Source organism: Rhododendron vialii, chromosome 13a, assembly GCF_030253575.1.
Source record: "Rhododendron vialii isolate Sample 1 chromosome 13a, ASM3025357v1".
NCBI classification, from domain to species: Eukaryota; Viridiplantae; Streptophyta; class Magnoliopsida; order Ericales; family Ericaceae; genus Rhododendron; species Rhododendron vialii.
Window position 1 is genome coordinate 7,516,826 of NC_080569.1, and position 23,568 is coordinate 7,540,393.

The window sequence follows — 23,568 nt, forward strand, 5'->3', positions numbered from 1 at the left end:
TAGATGGTCAAATCTCGATCGTTTGGGGTATTTCGAGAGAAAAATTATGCAATAGCCTTCGGATATTGCCACACAGTGCCTAAAAATATTATTTCACTACACTTTATAGTGGAACTCAAGGCAAAATGTGGGAATTCCACTATAGGGTGTGGTGCACCACATTGTGTTGTCCATTGGTATTAAGTTCCGCTAAGTACTTCTTGGGTTTATTCTTAGTCCTTATTCAAAACCTAACTTTTATGGATTATTGATTCGTCTCATTAAGAAGAATCGGGTTGGTTTTTTGGGTTTTATCTTGAATATTTTAAAAAATATTTGGGTAAAAAGTCATAATTTTTTCACTTTTCGTATTCGTCTTAATGAGATGAATCAATAATTCATAAAAATTAGACATCAAACTAACAAATGCGAATTTTTTTTAAATGGAAACAAAACAAGGAAAAAGTCCAAAAATCTTGAAGTTAGTATTTCAACACATTTTATCTTGTTTGTTTTACTTTTTGAAATGTATTTTTAAAAGATTCTTTATATTTTTAATCATTTCTCTCCCTATCTCTCTACTTAGAGCCCGTTCCAGAACACATTTTTAAAAAATAAATACTTATTTCACATTTTCAAACTAAAAAATAATATAAATGAAAAATAATTTTTTGATTTTTTTACACCGTATTAAAGATCTCAATGAGATCTTTCAAACAAAATCCGTATTGCATATTTTTAGATTTCAATAAATTCATTATTTTTTAGCTTGAAATTACATTTTTAAAAAATAAATATTTATTTCATGTTCCAGAACGGGACCGTATTATTCTTATTACTGTCATACATTTTTTTTCAAAAACAAACCACAGAAAGCATTTATTGTCGCAAGGGGTAGCAACGTCCCTATGCTACTCCAAGGGGCAGCGAGGACAGCATTGGCTGTTCGATTTTTTTCTTTTCTGGTCTTAGGCGCCGCCACTTACTGCTTAACATAGTTGCTGTTCATCACGTATTTTTGTAGGCATCGTGTACATATTTTTGTGGGATCCAATACATTGTCGACAATTGTATGATCGAAAGACATTTTCGAATGGGGAGAAAAATAGAACAAAATCACAGTCATCGCAAAAAAGGAAAAAAAAAAAAAACTGGTGTTTTTGTTCTTACTAATACTTTGGTGACCACATCTAAATATCATGTGATGTGTCACCAGTATATTAGTGGAATGTACCTTATATGTTGTCATGTAGTGGATCATATGTGGTGACCAATCCGAGACGTGGCATTCGTTACGGGTCACAAAATGCCATGAACTGTGCGCTCCAAAGATGGCCAAAAACACTTCTTTTATTCTAAATCTCTGTTTATAAAAAATAAATTTTGACAGATTTTGTCCTTCCGAGAATAAAATTATGTGGCTCAGAGGGTGGGAAGAACATCCGCATATTTCCGATCTCTTCTGCCCTCCACACAAAAACTCTACCTGCATTGAGACACAAATTAGCTATCTCCCACATAACCGCAAAAAATAAACCAGAACTCACACAATCGAAGTGTTGAACAGAACCACACAAGATATACGAATCCGAAAACAGTACAGAAAAATCAACACACAGAATTACGTGGTTTTCCAAAACCAGGTACGTCCATGAGAGCGAGAGCAGCTATCATTTTTTCTTATTGTCGCTTCGCTCTACTCCGGCATCTAGCCTCTTTCTAGAACTTCTTTAAGATCTTTTCATATTAACTTATGAGCCACAAGTTCTAACACAAAGATACGTTGCACGCGAAAAAAATCAGATAAATCAGCAGGAAAACTAACAGAGCAAAGATCCACGCAGCGGAACTGATGCTGAAATATAACAGCCACTGAAAATTATTTCACTATTGAATTACAAACAATTGAGGAAGTACAATAATCCTTTATTGTATATGGCCATTCGGCACATTCTTGTTTTCAGTTCTATTCTACAATTCTTCTCCATCTATACAAAATTTTGCACATCCGTAATAAGTTTACTCTTTTCTTCTAACCAATTCGCGATGAAAGAACTATCAGGGGGTTGGAGAGTACATGGAGGGGCAGCCGAAGGAGAAGAAGCCGACCTCTCTAGAAACTGCCTCTGCGTTAGATCAGCATAGCAAAGTAGGGATTCAGCACACACTTCCATTGCAGATGAAGGTGGGACTGGTTTGAAGTCCAGCAGTTTCGAGTACTCTGTTATGAGATGAAGCATGTAATCATAAACCCGATCCATGTTTAAGTTTGCCATGTAATCCTGTGATCCTCTTCCAATTGCCTCAGCCTGTTCGGGCAAATTCAGCAAGCATCAGAAATAAAACTGACTTGCTCTTTTGAAGATTCATATTGCATTATTTAAAACCAGATAACCTACTTAAATTGATCTTGATAAAAAGATGCAAAAAATAAAAATCTAAAAAATAAAGGAACCCTGGATGCATTGGCACTTTGGCAGCGCCTGGAAGAGAAAAATTGGGAACATTCGAGTTCCCCTATAAAGCAAGTCTTCCCTTTCTTCTCTTCATTTATTTTTGTTCACCCAACTTGATTTTGTAAGTTCACTACAACTGATTATTTCTACTTTGGTTATCAAACTAATTACCAATTGGGAAAAGTACCCATCACCTAAACTGTTATCGAAGTGTGAAACCAGTTGTTAACAATAAGAAGTGAGGCAAATGCTCCAGTTAAAAAGGAGGCATGGTCCAGCTGAAGTGCATATAAAAAAAATAAAAAAAATTTGACCAAAAAAAGAAGTGCATATAAAATCACTGAGTTGAGGCATAATCGAAGTAGTAAGGGTTTTACAGATACAAACTTCTTTTTTCATATCATTTATACTATATTCGTTTTTTATGAATGACGGTAACTCCTATTTTACAAGGCTGTCAATTGTCATAGTAACGGCTTTCAAGTATCTAAAACATAAACAGGGTCCCATAATCTAGTCAAGTACCGTTGTCACTATGGTCAGGTTTGCTGTTATTAGTCCAATCTAAAATCTGGATTTGGGCCATTAAAGAAGCCATAGCCAACTGTAACTAAATTCTTAGACAAGTTCATGTGGACAAGTAAATACGAAACCCGAGTGTCAAGATGAGGTAATAAAACAGAGAAACCATACCTCAGGTAAGTTTTCATTACCCCAATCAACAGCATATTTTATAGAGCTGCATAAATTACTAGCAGCGACAGGCCAATAGTTCTTCTTGGGAAAGAGACCACGACTAAAGAAATCCTCATATTCAGGAGATATTATTAGTGGGAGAGAACCACATGAAAGAATGTATTTCAAGCTCACGGACCAAGCATATCCTTCAGCATAGATCTTATACCTACATGGTAAAATGTATTCATAAAACAGAATATCAGAAATTACGTCAAAATGCAAGCAAATTTGTTCAGACTTGAAGAACTTATTTGAACATTTTGTTCTTTATAACGGAAACAATAAACTTGTTTTCCTTTCATATATAGGAAATAGAAAAAGAATTTACACGGCTTATATCAAAACAGAATTCATTCAAGTTCTTTCTTGAGCCAATTGCAACAAAGACAACCCTGGAGAAATGATGTTACCCTAGACCCTAACTGTGTAACATGAGATTGCATTAGCAAAGGAAATTTACCGATGATCACACTGTTTTGACAACTTGGACTTCTCAAACCCTTCTTTTACTTCTGCCTCCCAATCCTGTAATTCAGAACCGAAAAGAAAAATCAATAACAAGTGAAGCATAAATGCCATCAAATCCAATTCGGTTCTTCTCAAACGGTCAAAAACAATAAAAAGTAATCAACCTGACGCATAATTTGTGCTCTCCACAACCTAGAGTGATTGCATTTTTGCAACTCTGTGCGAATAGGAGCACCAACATCAGGATTTCCTTTCCAATATGCAACAGGCCACTTGCTTCGCCAACTTCGATCTCGTGAACCTTTTTTGATGCTACTGAATTCTTCATCCCAGGGTCCTATATTTACCTCAGGCCTGAAGACAGATCAGTTATATCAATGGTCTTGTGTGAAAGCAAAAAACGTGAAGAGTAAAAACATAACAAAGCATCAGGACTATCATCTGCTCCTCATAGTGGTGTTGGATTAAGAAAGTTGGCATAAACTAACGACCCAGAATCAAGACCTTCAAATGCGTACATGTGCTGCTGACACTTCCTATTTTCTTGTGAAAACTAGCTAGCATCATGATAAATCAGTCAATCATAGCGTTTTAACTAGGGACATTGTTAGATTTAACATGTACTTTCCATATTTGGATCCCATTGCATTTCAACTCATGGGGCATGTTAACAATTTTTGCCAATTAATCATTGTACATGGTTAACCGATCATCTTTACAGCATACATGCTTTATCTACGACAGTACATACTACTACAAATTCAAAAGTATCCAACATGCAAAAACTCTAGAGGTTGTACACCAAATAACATGAATGGAGGGAATGCATCAAAAAATTGGAGCGATCATGAAAGAAGGGCTTCATTGGAGGCTACCGTGAAAATCGTTTCCACCATTGAGCTTCACCCAATAATAATGGGTATTTAACTACGCAAAAAGGTGGTATCTTTTTGAGAAAAATACCAGACCACTCATTCCAGGACCAACGCCAAAAACCTAAAAAACTTATTTGTGGCAAGTGGCACCAAACCTGTCAATGCTTACAACCTATATGACACAAGCCAAGGTGTTCAAATCATATGCACAACTTCAGTGGCTTGCTTATAAAATTGAGTCCCTCGTCCATTAGGGAACATGTATTATAAGCCTCATATTCGATTGAAAACTGGAGCAAATTTGACCAGCAACACATACAAATAGATGCATTCACACATTCCAATCCTCTTAGGAAAATCCAGATTTAAAAACACGGAAAAGGGAATTCGTTCTAACGTCTTAAATGATGGCAAACTTTTTGTTAAGTATAATTTAGAGATACTTCTCTTGTTCAATCTTGTGAACAGCAATACTTTTGTTTGCGGTTCTAGTACATTTCCGATTTCATGCCTATGTAAAATGCATGTGTTAGGGGGAAAAATTGTGAAGCCTCCAGTTTATAGGTAAAAGGTGCGGATTGTATTCATACCAACACTAAAACCATGACAAATTATCAACTACTCAGTATATGCAAAGTTACTATTCAGAAAAGTTTGGATTTTAAACAATTTATAATACTCGAAATAAAGATTTCAAACTCTTACCAACCCCAGAAAGACCAATCAGGAAACGGGATGTCCAAGTGATTTGGGGTGGTGCAATACCGAAACAGTGGCAAGGGCATCAACTGATGCTCCTGCCTATCAATGCTGGGCTTGTCCATGCAATCAAACATCAGATCAACATCTGGAACCCTCCCAGGGTACCTCCTAAGGAGCTGCAAAATACCCCAGACAGTGAACATTGCCCGACTTTGCACACAAGCATAGTAAAAATCCACATACAATTTCCCTTCAACAATCACCACGCGGAATGCAGCATATTTCTTGGCTTCCACTACATGGGTGAAAGATATCCTGGACTGAGCCCACGGCTCCAGGTCGCGATGTATCCATCTAAACAATTCAGGGCAATTCCTGGTTTGATGGCTCAATTGGGATTGGTTTCGTGGTGGCGCATCATCGTCGTTTGTGCCACCTCGACACGAGAGGTATGAGCATTGTATGATTTTGGAAGCCCGAGCGTATCGGTTCTCTTCGTTAAAGCTCCTGGGAGGGAAAACATGCCATGGCGTGGGTTCTAAGTTGTGGCCTGCAATAGTTTTCGTCTGGGACAGAATGTTTTCCACCTGTTTGATCAAATGCCCCAATCAATTAACTCTACCAAAAAAAAGGAACAAAAACACTGCACACCAATTGCTTCATCAAAGCCAATTCAAACAAAACTTTTCCACCTGTTGGGTGGCATTCCTAATCAATTAGGCCTTGTTCTTCCAATTATTAGTCTGGTATTTTCTTCGGTAATATTTACTTTTTGTAATTCCGTACTTAGTTTTTGTTAAAAAATTTAAAGCAATCGTTCGTCCAACGAGTGGAATTAACAAAATATAAAAAAATGAACCAAAGTTTAGAAAAGTTTCGATATCAACGAGTTAGAAAAAAAACAAAAAAAAACCAAAGGATAAAAAAATTCAGATAGACAAAAAAAAAGAGAGTCAATTATTTCAAACTTTTTTCGGTTTAGTTAACCTTTTTTTAAACTTTTGGTCATAATCTCTAGCAAAAATTTAGTGAACAAAAAAACCAAAACAATAATCTAGCAATGACATGGCCTAACTCGTAAAAACCAGATAAAAAACCACTGAACACCAATTGTTTGATCGAATGCCAAAACGAACAAAGCAAACAAAAAGAGAAGGGAAGGAGAGAGGGACCTCAAAGAAGAGGAGGGCGGCAAGGAAGAGGAAAACGAGGAGAGGGACGAAGCGAGAGACGAATAAGGAGGAGGAGGAGGAGCGACGTTGGGACCTCGAAGGCGGACCCATGGCTTGATGGAGATGATGATGGCGAATTGAGGCATTGTGGTGTGTGTATGGTAGATGGGGAGAGTTTCTATTTCTGTGTTATCGTTTCGATCGCATTCTAGGAACAGACAGAGAGAGAGAGAGAGAGAGAGAGAGAGAGTTACCAACCCCTCCTAGGTTGGAGGACCATACACCATAAATGCCAACTCGTGGTTAAACTATTCCCTCGCCGATAACAACGTATCCTTCTATTTCGGGAGACGCCGCTGACGCCCGCTCATCAGTCCATCAAAACTCTCTCTCTCTCTCTCTCTCTCTCTCTCTTCAGTAATAGTAGAGACCTGCTATTCCCCCTGACACAACCCCCTGGCCCCACCTCCCTTTTCCCAATTTACCCCACGAGTTGTGCTACCTTCACACCCAAGTGCACACCCACACACAAAGTGTGTGGGTTCCACACACACTGCAGTAGCACAACTCTTTCAACCAAGCCATCACTTTCATTTACGTCGCCCCCCCCCCCCGGACACACCCCCGGCCCCACCTCCCTTTCCCGAAATTACCCCCCTCTCTCTCTCTCTCTTCCTTTTCTTTCTTTCTTTCTTTCCTTCCAGTTTCTTCTTCCTTTCTTTTTTTTTCCTTTTCTTTCTGGTTTGATTTTTTTTTTTTTAATTTTCTTTCTTTCTAGTTTGAATTTTTTTCTCTTTAATAATAGATTCAAGTCTAATTCTAAGCTTTGTAAAGTAATTGAGAAAAAAAAGTTTTTCAATTGATCATGTTTATCCGACTATTTTATTTTTATTTTTATTTTTTTGTCCTTTATAGATTAAAAAATATAGTTACTAAAATAAGTATTTCAATTTTCAATCCGTTTGAACCGGTGCAAAGTTGTTATTTTTCTGATCATTTCATCTTAAATGGTCCTAATAAATTTTTGGCTCCAAAGCCTTTCAATGGACAAATTTTTGGGAAAGAGTAGTTTTGCGTAGTACTACTAAACAAGTAGTAGAGAGATTAATTAGGATTAGTTCGTGTTCTTGTAAATTTTTTTATGCCATTTGGTTACTGTGATGCTCTTTATTTATAGGTGAGAGTCGTGTGACTTCTCGGACTCTAATCAGTATGAACAAAGATAGAGACAAGGGTACACGCGATGAATGGTTTCAAAAAATGTTCTTAATCTACTAGAATTATTTTGAAAACTTATTACTAGAAATCCGTCAAAACATCCTTTACCAATCATAGCTTGTAATTCATCAATATTTTAGTAAGAGCTACTATTGGATTTCTAGTATTAAATAAAATTAAGGGTGACAAATTAAACCCAAACTCATTCATTAAAAATTAGAACGGTAGAGGTTAGTGGCCATACATCCTTCACATGCTTGTCCAAGTTCATCTACTACTCCTAATTGATTCTGTCAATCACATCACATCATATTGTTCCTTGTAGGTTTTTGTTTATTTAAAATTGATCTAAAAAAGTCTTACCATAATCCTTCCTAGCATTCTCATTTCCGATATATTTATTTTATTTGCATGTTTTTTTTTTTTTTTAGTAAACCAACACTTCTTGCCCTATTCTATAATCAGTAAATTGGTTACTCTAGAAGGAGGGATTTAGAATGGATCGAATAAGTGTTTTGGGACATTTGGAGTCATTAACCCAGAACTGAGGGACTACATTGTTAACACTAACAAATAAACTTGTATATGAAATGGGAATAGGAGGGGTGGTGGTGTCCCCTCCAGTTTATTTTTAATTTTTCGGTGTTCATTTTGTAGAGTTTGGCGAGAACATTAATCTTGCCAAAAATCATGTTCATCGGATTTTAGTAGATACATTATTGGCACACGTAAAAATTGAAAAAAAACAAAAATTGGATAAAAAAACATACTAAATCGGAACCCAGTTTTTGTTTTTTTGCAATTTTTACGTATGCTGATCATATATCTACGTACTAAAGTCTGATAAACATGATTTTTGGCAAGATCTATATTTTTGCAGAACTCTATAAAATGAACAAAGCCGATCATCAAAGTGTGCTCGAAAAATGACCGAAAATTTGAAAACGGACCAGAGAAGGACACCACCACCCCTCCTATCCCCGTTTCATATAAAAGTTTTTCTAAATTAACATGCAACTACATAACATCTGCCGGCTCAATTTTCTATATCTATAACGACCATCAGTATTGATAGATTTTTTGGGAAAAAAATACATTATTTGAAGGAGTGTCAACCGTGTTGATTTAATATATAGAATAAACAAGCGCGTAATGCGGAATGATCTTCCGTAAGCACCAAGACGTAGAATTGTTGGACTTAAATTTTTTTTCTTTCAAACAAAAAATCTTCAACAACAGCTATTTTAATCAAATATTCATGATTTTGAATCAAATTTTCTGAGCAGCTATTTCATCACAAATGGATGGTTTCTATTTTTTTTTTATAACTAAAATGGAAACGTTTTAGAAACTACTATGTCAATAGGGGCAGCAGAGCTCCCGGGTCCCCCATACTTTTTAATTTATTTTTTTATTTAAGTACTTATATCTTATTTATTTAATTTCTATAAATACACTCTTTGTATATTTAAAAATATAATTCAAGAAATAAGTGCTTTAATTCTCAATTCAATTAAATCAGCGCAAAGATCGTTTTTTTTATTATTTTATTTTAAATGGTCATAATGAATTTTTTGATTTAAGGCTTTTCAACAAACACCCTAAGACTCATTATTTAGTTTCACGACTCTCTTAGGGTGTCCATTGAAAGGTTTTGGAGCCAAAAATTTATTATGACCATTTAGGATGAAATGATCAAAAAAATAACAACTTTGCACCGGTTCAAACAGATTGAAAATTGAAACACTTATTTTCGTAACTATATTTTTTAATCTATAAAGGACAAAAAAAGAAAAAGAAAATAGTAGGATAAATATGATCAATTGAAACACTTTTTTTCTCTCAATTACTTTATAAAGCCTAAAATTAGACTTGAACTTATTATTAAAAAAAGAAAAAAATTCAAACTGGAAAGAAATAAAACGAAATAAAATAAAATAAAAAACTGGAAAAGAAAAGAAAAAAAAAAAAGAACAGAAGAAGGAACGGTGGAAAGAAAGAGAAGGGAGAGAGAGAGAGAGAGAGAGAGAGAGAGAGAGAGAGAGAGGGGGGGGGGGGGGGGGGGGGTTGGGGGTAATGAAAATTCTAGGACCACACCCAAGTGCACACTCAAGTGCACACCCACACACACAAAGTGTGTGGGTCCCACACACACTGCACACACACACAAAGTGTGTGGGGGGTGTGGTCCTAGAATTTTCGTGGTTGAAAATACAAGAAGAAGAAAAGTCCATGTGCGTGATCGAGAAAAAAAAAAAAACTACTGTACTGGAGTAGTACTTCATTTATGGGTCCAACTTCTAATTTAAAAATTGTTTTTATTTGAATTTTTTTCTCATTTGTTGATTTTGTGTCAAATTTTTGTAAGTTATTAATTTGTCTTGATGAGAAAAATTAGAAAAATAATTTTTTTTTACTTTTATCCAAATATTTTAAAAAATAATACTTTTTGACAAGAAAAATTACTTTTTGCACTTTTAAATTTTTATTTTACTTTTACGTAAGTAAGTTCTAGAAAAATGATTACCACTCCACATTAAATGCACTTTTAAAATTTTATTTTTTTATTTTTGGTATGTGTGTAATTTAAAGCACTAAAAAAGACAAATTTTAAAATATATTTATGGAAATGTGGAGTGCAAAAATTATCCCAACTTTATTTTCTTTTATAACTGCAATGTCAAATTATTATTCTTTTAGTGAAAAGTTAATTTTGTTTCCTGTATTATTTTTTATAGAAAATTAGTCTTAGATTCATTATGTGAATTTCATAAGTCCACAAATTCACCTATTAAATTTGTAAGATCTCAAAATCCATTTTAGGGTACCATAGAGTAAAGTATGGTACCCTAGGGTTTAAGCACTTTCATAAGATTTTAAGATGTATTTTTTTATTGTAGGAAATGATACCCTAGGGTAAGATAGATTACCCTAGCCTATTTTTTCTACTATCTTATGGTGCTCAAAATTACAAACAATAGAAGTATTAAAAGACAAATTTTGAAGTACATTTATTAGAAAGTAGAGTGTAGAAATTATTGTCCTAAGTTTTATCATCAATTTTATTTTGGAAAATAATTTTTGCACTTTCCTTTTATCCTCTTACACTCCTTTTTTTTTTTTTTTTTGTGAAAATACCCTCATGAATCATATGGGACAAGTGAATTCATATCAGGATAGTTGATAATTTTACGGAGTACTTCACTACTTCATATGTGACAAGTGATTGATAGGAGTAATTTACAAGTGTAAATAACTAAAAGGAAAAGAGTGCAAGAGGATTCCTTTTATTCTTTAACTTCTTGTAGATCGTTAAAAAAGTCAAAATAAACAAATTCAGTAATATTGTTGTAATAATTTGGTATCATTTGACGCAATTTAAATTTTTTTTTCAACGGAAGAAGCATACCCATTTATAAAAGTCACTACAGGTTATCACTTGAATACAGATCAAGCCATATGACAGTAACGACAGATTTTCACCCGAATACGGAGATACAGCCAAACCCTAAAGCTAACCATATACAGGAAAAACAAGGACATAAAACTAATGTTAGCATCCGCAATATAATAATCAAAATTGGATAACCAAAAGTTGCCACATCATCTTTTGGTCATCCATTTAAGACATTGCTAAGGTTGGCAATGTAGAGGTCCACAATGTAATAATCAAAATTGAATAACCAAAACTTGCCACATCACCTTTTTAAACTACAAAATTCTAAAAACTAAAATTTTTTACAATAATTTGAATACTCTTTTTGAAAAAGAAAAGGTTTTTTTTAAGAAAATAGTTTAGTGAATTTTATTTTTAAATAGTTTTTTTTTTTTTGAAAAACTGTTAGAAACCGTTTTTTTCTTTTAAAAACAGTTTTTGTGTAAAAACAAAAAAAGTTTTTTTGTAAATACTTTTTTTTAAGTTTCTAAAAAAATAGTTTTTAAAAATAATTTTTGGAAACATTGTTGAGGGAGAGAAGGAAGATGGAAGAGGGAGAAGGTTCTTATGTAATAATGGGTGTATTTGATTGGAAAAATATAGGGACCAATAGATTTGATTATTGGCAAAAAGGTTGCTAGTTTTGATTATTCAAAGGCCAAGATTTGATGAGTTGCTAAGGGGTTGCTAAGTTTGGTTATTACAATGTGAGCACTTTTTTGAACAAACATTGCTAATTTTAGCAACATTTTAATTTTGATTATAACATTGTGGATGCTCTAACGCCTAAGCAGCCATCGCTCATTTCACACCGTTATCAACAAAGATCGACATAAGTGGAGCTATAGTATCCAGACACCAGATGCCTCGGGATGGCGGGGCTCCATATCAAAGACAACATAAAAAACCGGTGGAAATCAACAACCCACCGGATTAAATCCAGATAGAAACCAGACTAAATCTGGACAGAAATCGGACTGAATCCGAATCGAAATTAGACTGAATCCGAAAAAAAATAAAATAAAACATACACTCTCCTTTGTCATTGAGCAGCCTTTCTCTTGTCTAAACCCCTACAAATCAAAACTCTGAAGCCACCAACGGCGAGCGGAGCGGTGACGAACGACAAGTGGTTTGGATAGAGAAAGGGAAGGAAAAACCAGATCTGAAGGAAGAGATTGATTCCTCCCCTCCCACCGCCCAAAGTGGGGCATAAAACCCAAAGGGAACGGAGGGGAAGAAGAAAAGAAAGTGTGGCGACTGTTTTAGGGTTGGAGGGAGGTGCTTTGCTTTGTCGTTTCCGTTTTGAGTATTTTTTAGAATACGCAATTTTAAATTCAAACCATTTAAATTAAACATATTTCATTTTTCAATGCAGATCAATTAACTAGGATAATGATAGAAATTTGACAAGTTGTTGCCAAATTCCAAAGACGGCGCGATTTTATTGTTATGTGTAACAGCTTATCAGGGGACGTGATTGCCCAAAAAAATCTACGAAATTTTACTAACTTTGACAACCAATTGGACTCGCTCTTATAAGGCCATCCACAGTGGTATAATCAAAAAAGGATAATCAAAAGTTGGCACATCAGCTTTTGATTATTCACTTAAGAGGTTTCTAAGCTTAACAATGTTAAGCTTCACTATGGTCACTTCTAGTCCATAACCAAAATATGGGGTCCACTACAATTTCACTCTCTATCCCCCTCTATTTTCCGTCATGCACTTCCCTCCATTTACGTTTTTTATGGGTTAAAATATATCGATTCCCTCTCTTAATTTTGGAAAAAAAATCGGTGATTTCCTTTCCTCATATTATGAATTTTTTTCGTGGGGTGTGTGTGTGTGTGGGGGGGGGATTTGAAACAGGAAAGAAGAGTAAAACACCTCAATCCAGCGACGATGAGTTGAATTGTAGATGATCAAGAAATATGAGTTTCACTTCTAAAGGAAAAGAAAGAGAAATAATTTGTGGGTGAAGTGAAGAAGACATAGAGTAGGCGAAGAAGCTTGGCTACATAAAATTTTTATTCTTCAATTTTATTTTTTTTACCAAAAAAAAAAAAAGAGTAGGCGAAGAAGAGAAAAAGAAAATATCAGTTGAAACACGTGTGTATACAAATTTTGGAACTAGTTAACTTATGTGGTGTAGGGTTCACAAATTTTAATTATTGAAAAAGGTTGCTAGTTTTGGTTATCCAAAGCCTAAAATTTGATTATTTCTAAGAATGTTGCTAAGTTTGATTATACCATTGTGAGCGATCTTTTGCAACATCTTTGTTAACTTTAAAAACAATTGACATTTGATTATACCACTGTGGATGGCCTAAGCAAGGTTGCAAAAATATCTATCAAATGTAAAGTTAAAAACACAAAAACAAAAAACAATCGATATACAACTTCAGAATATGCGTTCCTAAAAGAACATGTTTGGACAAATTTTGAAGTTTCTTTTTTTGGGTTCGATGGTTATGGAGCAACTTACGCGCACCTCGATAAATATTGAAGTTACACGTGCTGATAAGACAACATAACAAGTACTCCTTGAATTCGACTTGTGAACAACTGAATTGCATATCATTTTTGTAGTTCATCGAAAAAACTTTTGATTTAACCAGTACCGGCCTCGAATTAACTTATCTACACGCAAGAGAACAAGACAACCGGCGAACAAGTATGAGAGGGTGAGCAACTTGATTGCATTCGCGTACCATTCTTTTGAGTTGATGAACGAAAGAGAATGGTTTTCTTGTTTCCCTGGACGCATTGCACCAGACCATAGACTTAATGAAGAATTGCAATTTGGTTGAATCAACCGGTGTCTGCTCAAAAGACAGACGATCAACACTCTCCATCATGTGAACAAATCAAAAACAATCGGACCATTGTTACAACTCAACGACGACAGAGGGAAGACCGCAAAAAACTTTGGTCGATTTACAACTTATGTACACTCAAAAAGAAAGTACTATCACACTAGAAGAATCGCGGTAAAGCAATACAATGAGGTAATCCCAAGCAGCAGCAGCATAGTGCAAGTGCAGAAAGGAAACCTCGGTCGAGATCTACCAAACTAAATTTGCTTCTTCCATGAGATCTTCAAGCAATCATCTCATGGTTTGAAACCAAAATCGTTTGCATGCATGAGGCGTTGATCTCGGGTATTTTCTGTAGTGCACATCATCAGCCACTCAAACTGTAAATATCTTCCTCACCTTCTTCGTTGTCCTTCTACAAATGGGACAATTACCAGCCTCTTCTATAATTCTGCAGAGTTAATAAACTGACATTATATTGAATCCCAGATCCAGTTTAAAAACAAAATTCTCAGATCAGTTAGTAATTGATAGTATTAACTTTAATCGGGTAGCTTCAAAACAAAATCATCTGAATGAAAAAATAAACAAACGGAAACTGGTAGTATTGCAGTAGTATACTCTCAACGACTCAAGCCAATACTGGAAGTTCGGGTAGCTTAAATGAATGTTCAAACTGACAAACCAACGGGTAACATAATTTGCCTACTAGCATAATTCTAATATATGCAGCGGAACATCATGAAACAAGATACGGTTAATTTCAGGGTCACAAATTCAATGAAAAAGATCCCGTAGGAGACTACAAGAAGTTTAGAAGGGATTACAAACCTTGTTCCGCATGCAAAACAGGCAGCGCAGTGCCCACACGGAAGAAAAAAGCAGTCCCTTGGGGCATCAAAGCACATAACACATAGACGTCGGAGATTGCTATTGGCTTCCCTATCTTCCTTAAGTGGCTTTCCATCAAGGGTAGCCACTGCAAGCCACTCATCCACTTCCTCTTCATCGTGTGAGAGAGAATCGTAAGATGAACCCCAACTTAAGAGATCGTCATCTTTACGGGAGAGCAGTGGAGCTCTTTCCGATACCGTGTCCCCTGCTCGAAATCCTGATTCGTCTCCCCTAATTATTTGGAACATGTTACAGATCCGGAAGGCCAATAAGATGATTACGGTCATCGTACCTATATCCAGGAGAAGTCAATAATGCGAAGCGTGAAATCAAATCTCTTTTTTCAGCCATTCTTCTTTCATTTGTTAAGTACCTGAGCCGAGAAAATATGTGATCCAACGTGGTCCATAAGACAGTTTGACATACCAGTCATCATAAGTTTCATCCTGAGAGAAACGAAATGAGTTGGCATTCATAAATGATTATTGAAGCAAAATCGCAAATATGTCATGCTCCTAATCCTGACACGTTTGATTTGCACAAATTTTTTTCATTGCCTTTAATAGTTGGACCCTACTCCATTTGGTTGGGATTTTTTGCTTTGAAAAACCATAAGTCCCCATGAGATGCACCCTGATAAAAAGTTATGAAATCGGCTCCTAAACGTGGCATGATATCTGCTAATCTAATATAGCGAATCCGTAACATTATAATTTGGAAAACAACGAATGAACAGCTTCTGTGGCAATGTTACAGAATAGCTTGACATGGGACAGACTGTTACCTGATCCATACCCGGAGAAGTTAGCACCGCAACATTAGCCCTTAGAAGGAAAAGCTTCAAACTACACAACTGGTGACTCAAAGAGCACTTGTAATATGCCCGCGTTGTGTTATAGAGAAAACCATTTAGTGTGAAATTCAGTTGAACCTAGTCAATGCAGAACTGAGCGATAATAAGTCAAAGTGAAGGCATCAACATGTATACATATAGTACTGCACAAATTGACATCAATGTATCCGTTTATTTTGCAGAAACACGCATTAAGCAACAATATGTATTTTTGCTCTGGGATTGAAAAGATTGAAACCTCAAAGAATTTAACACCACCAGCCCACGATTTCATATTTCACAAATGAAGTTTCTAACTACATACTCATCCATGATCACATCAACATCTTTTCGTTTGGTTCGCCTTCATTCTTTCATCCCCACAGGCCCATATACAGATTCGAAGTTGAATCTTTTGATTAATGGATCCTGGGGACTGATAGATGAATGGTTTAGGTAGTTTGGCCCGTATACTAGGGCACCTCTAGGGATAAAAGAGCTGGGTAGCTTCATACAAAAGAAGAAGCATACAAGCAACAGTCACAACAAGAATCCTTCATGTTGCCAAAGAATTCTGGTTTCATTGCAGGATTTCAAGAGCTCAGAAGAACAGGAAAATTTTCAAAAAAATTTACCATTACCTCCACCTCCTCAGAGTTCAAGTTGCCCACAGCAATATAATACATTTTAGAGCTGAAAATTTCCTGGTGGATAACACCATCTCCTGCGAAGGAACCAACAAAGATTAACAATATAATCTGCCAAAAATTTAAATGTAGAATGTGTCAAAGTATCTCCCTCGTTACCATGAATAATGTTCCAGGACAAAGTTGTATTAGGATATGAAGGGTCCTCTATCCACTCCATTAGGTTGTCTCTACCTGCAGTATGGTCATAAAGAACTGTGAAGAAACTAAAAACGTATCTACAGATGCTGAAATTGAATAAATCTACATGTTTATATTGACAAACTTAGACCTAAGAGGTTTCATAGTTCTTGTCAATTGTAGGTTCTTATTGAATTACAGTTGTATAAAAGCTGGAACTGCTAGCACCCAGCAATCGACGTGAGTAAGTAAAAAGCAGTTGGCTAAGTCACTAATTAGTAGCGATTCCTATAGAAACTTCATTTTCCAAGTAAATCATTGTCACTATCGGATATAGTTTACTGTAGTATGCAAGTTGAACTCCATAAGTTTAAGTAAATATTGGTACTCCTTATCATACTTCTGTTATCGGCAAGTTCGAATTTACCTTGGGCAATTACAAGGGACAAAGGGGAAGAACTTGGGGATTTGACGCTGTATGAAATATCAACTTTAGACCCTTGGTTAAGAAAGTATTCCCACTCCTGCAATGCCCGAAAAATTGTAGATCGTACTGTCATTCAAATTCATCTGATCAATAATCCAAGACAAGAAGCAAAGTGAAAATAGGGAGTTTGGGAATCTTTGCCTTGTGGTAGTTCGATTGTATAGATGCCTTGTGGGTTTCGGACCAGGCAATCTCAACATCAAGAGGAGGGGTTTCGTAAAATCCATATAGCATTGGCCCGTGTTTTGACTCATCTATTTCTTGTGCCTGGTTCAAATACAAACATGAGTCCAATGCGGTAACAAAAAGGAGAACGAATGCTTAGTTCAGAATAAACCAGCAAGCAACAATAACCTTAATTGACTGCACAAAGAAAGGGTTAGCTTGCATAAGGCGCGAGCAATTCGGACCCAACGGCAACTCCTCAGATCCGTAATACCCGAGTATCACTGTCATCGATGCTGCTAGTGACAAATGTCAGCAATGCACAACCAGGAAAAAATAGATCATTAACTTATACTGTATCTACCACGTAAGGAAAATCCACTGAAATTGTTTTGGTAGCTGAAAAAATATCAAATATGAAAAGATTCAGTGGTCACGTAAAGTGGGGGTGTTTGGTAGTTGAGAAATTGCCAAAGAATGAACAGATTCAGTTCCTAGAACCTAGTTTTCCTGTTAATTTGCAGAACTAATTAAGAGATTGACACTATTGAACCTCGCTCTTTTTAGTGGGTAGAGTGTTGGCCTGGTCGTAAAGGCCAGAACTTGGGTTTGCTCCCTCCTATGTCTCATGTTCGAAACCTTCCAGGCTATCAACTCTTACAGGATCAATCCACGTTGGACTTTGGCCCAGCTTAAATAGACACCCTAGTGGGCTTAATCGAGATGCGCATAAGTAAGCTGGTCAGTCAGTTATAACAACATATTCAGAGAATGAAAAGATTCAGAACTAATTAAGGGATCGGTATAAGATCCAGAGGGGGGAAAATCCGAAGGGTTGGCCTGGTCATCAAGGCCGGAACTTAGGGTTTGCTCCGTCCTATGTCTCATGTTCGAAACTTCCAGGGGCTATCAACTTTTATGGGTCAATCACACAGGACTTTGGCCCAGCTTAAATAGGCACCCAGTGGGATTAATCGAGATGCGCATAAGTAAGTTGGGCAGTTAGTTCTAACCAAAAAAAAATAGAGAATGAAAAAGATTCAGTTGTTTGATTCGTATAAATCTGTCAATTTGCAGACCCAAAAGGCAAGAATCCCTAACAAGTTTCAGAAGGCAATGAGTACACACCGAAGAACCAAAAGGTGACGAGGACAATGAGGATAGACCACACGTCGTCCCGAATCTGGGTGGAGGCCACATCGGAGATCGATATATTGAGCCGGTAAGACACTCCCGGTGGCCAGCGGCGGCGGAGGCGGTGCTGCTGCTGAAGAGAGTGCTGTTGTTGATGATGGTTGTCACCTGGGTTAAATTGACTGCTCTCTTCTCGTTCTTCGTCGACCTGAGAAAAGGGCGGCGGCGCTTCGATTGCATCGGAAGTAGAAGGAGCTGAAACTGCGGCTTCGGGATCCGTTTCGCGTTCCATCCTGAAAGAGAAGGGGGGAAATTGATGGGTCGTTTAATAAGGGTGTGTTGATTTTTTTACTACCTGGGAGTGGGAGATATTGGGTTGGATCGGCCATTGGTGGGGAAGTGATGAAGGAATCCGGGGGATTCTTCTTCACCTAGCAGTCGTCACTGTCTCAGTTGCTCTCACTCGATCTCGATGCACTTCCTTTGGTTTGAAAGGTAGTTGGCTATGTCAACTGGCGACGGTTAGTTGAAGGGAATCGGGCATGGACGTGTGCACTTGTTTGTATACTCCCATTTGTGAGGTTTTTTTTTTTTTTTTGATCCGCCCATTTGTGAGGTTTACTTTCATCATCCAATTAGTAGACATTTTAGTCAAAGTTGTTCCTAAAAATTGACAGATTGGAGTATGAATTAGGCGGTTCAATCCTCATTAAATAAGTTCGATTGAGTGTGTGAAACTATTTAATATTAAAATGAGAAAATTTATCAAAATCATTTACTACTAATTAACGCGCAATCCATTCAATAAACATTTGTTTTTTAATAAGAGATAAGAAAGTTGATGACATCAACAAAAAATGAAAACGAACAACTTCAATCGTTGAAGTATACCCTAAAAGTCCACAAATAAGCCAACACGCAAGTGGAGTTGTGCAGGTTTCTTAGTTAAATTTTCAATGGCTTAAGTGTCCGAGCACCTTATGTGCTCATCCATTAATCTTAAGAGACTAATTCCACCATTAACTAGGTGGGGGCTAGTTAAAGGAGTAAAGTCTCGTAACTGACCCCAAATGAGTCAACAATACTTGAAAGGATTTGAACCAAACATCTTAGAAGAGAAAACAAACCTTAATGTCCCAAGCCCACGAGGCCAACTCATGATAATTTGAAGTGCTAAAAGAGGGGAGAAAAAGGGTGAAGAAGATGATGAAAGTGGTTGAAATCAAAACTAGAACAAAGTGCAATGGGTTTAAGCCTTAATAATTGGTTTGCCATGTGAATAAGAGACGGATATGTTATAAGACGACTTAGTTAGGAAGAGAGATTATCTTAGACTTGGGTCGAATAGTAGTTGATATGAACAGATAATGTGCGAAATTACTTGGCTGCACTTGCGCTCATCAAAGTCGATAAGCTACGCTAGTGTGCTAGTACTAGTTTGGAATGCCTTGGCGACAAGATATGGGCTGGGCTATCCACGACGACACTGATAAAAAACCCGCAATGAGCCCACGATGGAAGCTTCTTCTTTCTGTTCTTTGTCAGCCCACGACCCAACAACCAATGGCGTCGAATGAAACTACTCACCATATGACGTGTCGTCCCTCCATTGGATCCTCTTCAGAGCCCCCACAGGCTTTTGTTTTATATATTTCTCTCCCCACATCATCTCTCCTGCTACTCTTGATCTACTCACCTCCCCTCCCGATCAAAGGCGGCTGAAACCAGCGAGCGAGTGAGTCGAATCACCGAAGACAATGGCCGGAACTCGGTCGATCTCAGCCGTAATTGTGTGCACTGTAGTCCTCTTCGCAACCCTAGCTCACACTCAGGTAAATAACTCTCTATGACCGAAGACGACCGATCGACTATGCTCTTGTTTTCAGATTTGATCCTGCCGTAGAATCGTTGTAGAAGATCTGAAATTTCTTTGATTCTACTAGTTACGCGACTATATATGTAACTTCTTGTTATTGATAATGATCAGCACTGTGTGCTTTCAGTGTTACTCTTGTCAGATTGATCGCCGCGTGATCGTTATTGTGTAGAAATATGGAGTAAACGAGGTTCCATTGCATGTAGTTTATGGATCGAATTTAGCATTCGGAACTTAAATTTCTGCGAGTTATTAGAAGTTACACTTTCTTTTCATGGAGTAAACAAGGCTCCTTAAGATCCTGTTAGTGTCAGGTATCCGATTGAATACCCTGCGAGTAAGGTAGTGCTACCCTGGAATTGAGTATGTTAAGAGCAAGAATCAGAAAAAATTTCTGTTCATGTCACGTGGTTAATTTGATGTGATTTGCTTTTCAGGCGAAAAAGTCGCAGGAGGATTTGAAGGAAGTGACTCACAAAGTTTACTTTGATGTCGAGATTGCTGGAAAACCTGCCGGTATGTTCTTGCTTCATTTACTCGTAGTCTGCTAGTGATTCAGCTGATTCTATTGTCTTTCAAAGTTATATTGTATAGTGGTTTGTCAATGCCTCCTCCTCACGGAATATCTTTATATCTGGTTATTATAAGTCAATATTCCAATGCTGTTTTGTTGAGGGCTCTGGCTTCGTTTTGAGTTGTTGATGTTACTAGTCTCTTTCAATTGGGATTTTGTTGAGTGGCAATGAGCTACACACTTTTCTCATGTTACTGCCTTATTAGTTGTATTTTCATGATAACAGTTAATAGCATGTCACCTGTAGTAATGTTTTGCAAAGTGTTTTTCCGACTACATGGAACACTTAGCATTATGGTCAGCAAGCAGAACTATGTTGAATGATTGTTGGCAGGTCCGTGGCTCCTTTTGGGTTTCAAAATATCCCAGGGGTTTTTTTTGTGGCCGAATGAGTTTCCATGTTGCATATACCACTTTTTTCAATTGTTCCGTGGAGCACACTAATATACTGCACATGCTGACATTTCCAACCATCTGCATCTTTTTCAGGTCGTATCGTTATGGGTCTCTTTGGGAATACAGTTCCTAAAACAGCAGGTTTGATGGCGTCAATTGGATGAGATTTTAGACAAAAAAGATAGTACATACTTCACTTGTATACTTCAATGATATGATAATTAATTTTTTCCCTTGTGCAGAAAATTTCCGAGCACTGTGCACAGGTACATTAGTGAATAGTTTGATTATTGCTACCCATCTTGCACTTCGGTTCGTTTTATAATTTGCAATATATATTTTCTTAAATAGTGGACCTTAAGTACAAGTATTTAGTTAAAGCCATTTGCTATTCCCGTTAACGCAATAGACGTAGAGGATTAGTTGATTCATTCATGTCTCTAAGGAGTTTGGGGGGATATCAGTGTATAATCCCCTGATTTATCATGTTGCCATCAATCGAAGCTCTATTGGTGAAATTATTTAACTTGCATGCTATACATTCATTCTTTCAGGGGAGAAAGGTATTGGAAAGAGCGGGAAACCTCTTCATTACAAGGGGAGCACCTTCCATAGAATCATCCCCAGCTTTATGCTCCAGGGAGGTGATTTTACACTTGGTGATGGAAGAGGTGGGGAATCGATCTATGGAGAGAAGTTTGCAGATGAGAATTTCAAGCTGAAGCATACTGGCCCGGGTACGCTATCATTTTCGGACCCTTTACTTCTTTACTTCTTTAGGCTGTTTCATCAAAAGACGTATCCAAGCAAACTGAACATATTCGATATGAAATATAATTCAAGAAATCAAAACCTTCATGTCTGATGAACAAACTTTTATTTTTTATGTTTTGTTGTGTATAGGGTTTCTTTCAATGGCAAATGCTGGTCAAGACACTAATGGCTCACAATTCTTCATCACAACTGTCACAACTAGCTGGTAAGTAAAGTACTTCCCTCGAAGATAAGAGGAAAGGGGAGCCAGAGTTCTATTTAATTATTTTATAGGAATTTCATCTGCTTGTTATCTGCATTTCTACAAGTTCTTCAGCATAGACTTGGATCAAGGACTCATAACTGGTTGTATGCTTGTATGCTCTTCCTAACAATCTTTTCCATTTATTTGGACATTTTCTATCTCTCGTGTTTGTTAAACGTGGCCCTTGGCAGCTTGGACTATGCCACCCACTAAAATTTTAGACGAGTTCATCGATATTATTTTTCCTCTTTTTGAATTCATATGCAGGTTGGATGGTCGACATGTTGTTTTCGGGAAGGTGCTATCTGGCATGGATGTGGTTTACAAGGTTGAAGCTGAAGGCAAGCAGAGTGGCACCCCAAAGAGCAAAGTTGTAATTGCCGACAGTGGCGAGCTTCCTTTGTAATTTTCTGCTTTAATTCGTTCCCTTCAAGCTTAATATGAAACCTAGCTGTTTTGTTTTCCTTTGTAGTTTGTTCCATGAAAGATCTCTTTGAGACGATATGGTTGTGTATTAATAAACCCCCTGGATTAAAATGTTCTTTTTTTTCTCTCTTTTTTTTGCCTCAACCTTGATTATTAGGAAACGTGGGTGTTCCTTAAAAGTACCCAATGCAGGGCCAAGGGTAGCTTTGATTATTGGGAATTTCACCTGGATGCGCGTAAAATTATCTATCCCTTATTGTTTAGCTCGTTACCAACTAAAGGGCTATGAACATTTCACATTCGTGTTGATTGGATGAACTGCATGTAATTGGAAGCCCTAGCAAAACATTAGAATGGTTGCTGCAATTGTGCCAAGCAAGAAAGATTAAGCTCTTGAAATTAAACGAGACCGTGAGTTTTGGATAACCCACCAATACAGGGAGATTGATTCCGAAGATTTTCCTCCCATCCCTTCATTAATGTTGCTGGAATTTCTCAGCTGTTCAGAGAAAAATGTGTAGAACATAACGAAGTGAAAGCATAAGCATGCTGCCTTCAGGAAGTTTTAAGAAGTAAAACGTAGCTACTCGAATTTGAGCTTGTCGTTGAGTTATTAGAAACTCGCTCGAGATCAGTTTGCAAGCCAAACTTGCTAGTTAAGCTTTCAAGCTGAGTTGAACAAGTAACAAAGCTTGAACTTACTCAGTTAATCTTCCTTACTAATAGGATATCATATGACTCGTATTCATCTCTAATTGATTACTTGCGTATCGGCTTCTGTATGGGCATCATTGGCTTTCTTTCTAAGGGGCAGGTATGTTTTTACTTCTACCTATAGGTGAAAGTGAAATGTTGCTGGAAATTCTCAGCGGAGAGGTGATGGGTATGTCTGGTGAGGTCGTCGGAAGACAAAGGTGGCTCCTTGGCCACCGCCGGTTTTAGGGTCATCACACAGCTTGGAATTTCTTTTTTTGTTTTGCTATTTTTTGGCATCTGGTCAACATTTTTTTCCCTGGATCTAACATCTTGCATCATGTATCAACGGGAAAGTCTTCAATACACACCCCTTTAAGGTG

General features: G+C 37.0%; 3 protein-coding genes across 5 annotated transcripts; 1 reads left to right on the top strand and 2 right to left on the bottom strand.

Moving 5' to 3' along the window:
- Window positions 1-1,832: 1,832 nt before the first annotated feature.
- Window positions 1,833-6,816, bottom strand: LOC131314310 (uncharacterized). Its single transcript, XM_058342854.1, has 6 exons — window positions 6,391-6,816; window positions 5,222-5,805; window positions 3,806-3,995; window positions 3,634-3,698; window positions 3,129-3,339; window positions 1,833-2,288 (listed from the first exon to the last, which is right to left on the bottom strand). The coding sequence occupies exons 1-6, from the start codon at window positions 6,499-6,501 to the stop codon at window positions 1,968-1,970; spliced, it is 1,482 nt and encodes a 493-aa protein (XP_058198837.1). The 5' UTR covers window positions 6,502-6,816; the 3' UTR covers window positions 1,833-1,967.
- Window positions 2,035-22,607, top strand: LOC131314312 (peptidyl-prolyl cis-trans isomerase CYP20-1). Its single transcript, XM_058342859.1, has 8 exons — window positions 2,035-2,044; window positions 19,882-20,034; window positions 20,516-20,594; window positions 21,142-21,189; window positions 21,291-21,314; window positions 21,603-21,785; window positions 21,952-22,027; window positions 22,334-22,607. Exons 2-8 carry the CDS (start codon window positions 19,960-19,962, stop codon window positions 22,470-22,472), a joined length of 624 nt encoding a protein of 207 aa, XP_058198842.1. The 5' UTR covers window positions 2,035-2,044; window positions 19,882-19,959; the 3' UTR covers window positions 22,473-22,607.
- On the bottom strand, window positions 13,832-18,676 carry LOC131314311 (E3 ubiquitin-protein ligase APD2-like). Of its 3 annotated transcripts, none has more exons than XM_058342856.1 (10): window positions 18,197-18,676; window positions 17,258-17,364; window positions 17,045-17,170; window positions 16,844-16,940; window positions 16,396-16,470; window positions 16,231-16,313; window positions 15,542-15,688; window positions 15,131-15,203; window positions 14,695-15,049; window positions 13,832-14,314 (listed from the first exon to the last, which is right to left on the bottom strand). In XM_058342856.1, exons 1-10 carry the CDS (start codon window positions 18,492-18,494, stop codon window positions 14,239-14,241), a joined length of 1,437 nt encoding a protein of 478 aa, XP_058198839.1. In that variant the 5' UTR covers window positions 18,495-18,676; the 3' UTR covers window positions 13,832-14,238. The 3 variants fall into 3 exon arrangements, with proteins under 3 accessions (XP_058198839.1, XP_058198838.1, XP_058198840.1); XM_058342855.1 differs by having other exon boundaries at window positions 17,258-17,367; window positions 18,197-18,622; XM_058342857.1 differs by lacking the exon at window positions 17,258-17,364 and having other exon boundaries at window positions 18,197-18,601.
- Window positions 22,608-23,568: the final 961 nt, after the last annotated feature.

What these genes read in the sequence shown, in the direction of transcription:
- LOC131314312 (XM_058342859.1), top strand. Translation starts at nt 19,960, where the DNA reads ATGGCCGGAACTCGGTCGATCTCAGCCGTAATTGTGTGCACTGTAGTC. An exon ending in CAACCCTAGCTCACACTCAG is followed by an intron (nt 20,035 to 20,515) that starts GTAAATAACTCT and finishes TTTGCTTTTCAG; the next exon opens with GCGAAAAAGTCGCAGGAGGA. An exon ending in TTTCCGAGCACTGTGCACAG is followed by an intron (nt 21,315 to 21,602) that starts GTACATTAGTGA and finishes TCATTCTTTCAG; the next exon opens with GGGAGAAAGGTATTGGAAAG.
- LOC131314311 (XM_058342855.1), bottom strand. Translation starts at nt 18,494, where the DNA reads ATGGAACGCGAAACGGATCCCGAAGCCGCAGTTTCAGCTCCTTCTACT. An exon ending in TCTTTGTGCAGTCAATTAAG is followed by an intron (nt 17,171 to 17,257) that starts GTTATTGTTGCT and finishes TATTTGAACCAG; the next exon opens with GCACAAGAAATAGATGAGTC. An exon ending in CTTCTCCGGGTATGGATCAG is followed by an intron (nt 15,204 to 15,541) that starts GTAACAGTCTGT and finishes CGTTTCTCTCAG; the next exon opens with GATGAAACTTATGATGACTG.
- LOC131314310 (XM_058342854.1), bottom strand. Translation starts at nt 6,501, where the DNA reads ATGGGTCCGCCTTCGAGGTCCCAACGTCGCTCCTCCTCCTCCTCCTTA. An exon ending in GAGCACAAATTATGCGTCAG is followed by an intron (nt 3,699 to 3,805) that starts GTTGATTACTTT and finishes TCTGAATTACAG; the next exon opens with GATTGGGAGGCAGAAGTAAA. An exon ending in TCAAAACAGTGTGATCATCG is followed by an intron (nt 3,340 to 3,633) that starts GTAAATTTCCTT and finishes TTTACCATGTAG; the next exon opens with GTATAAGATCTATGCTGAAG.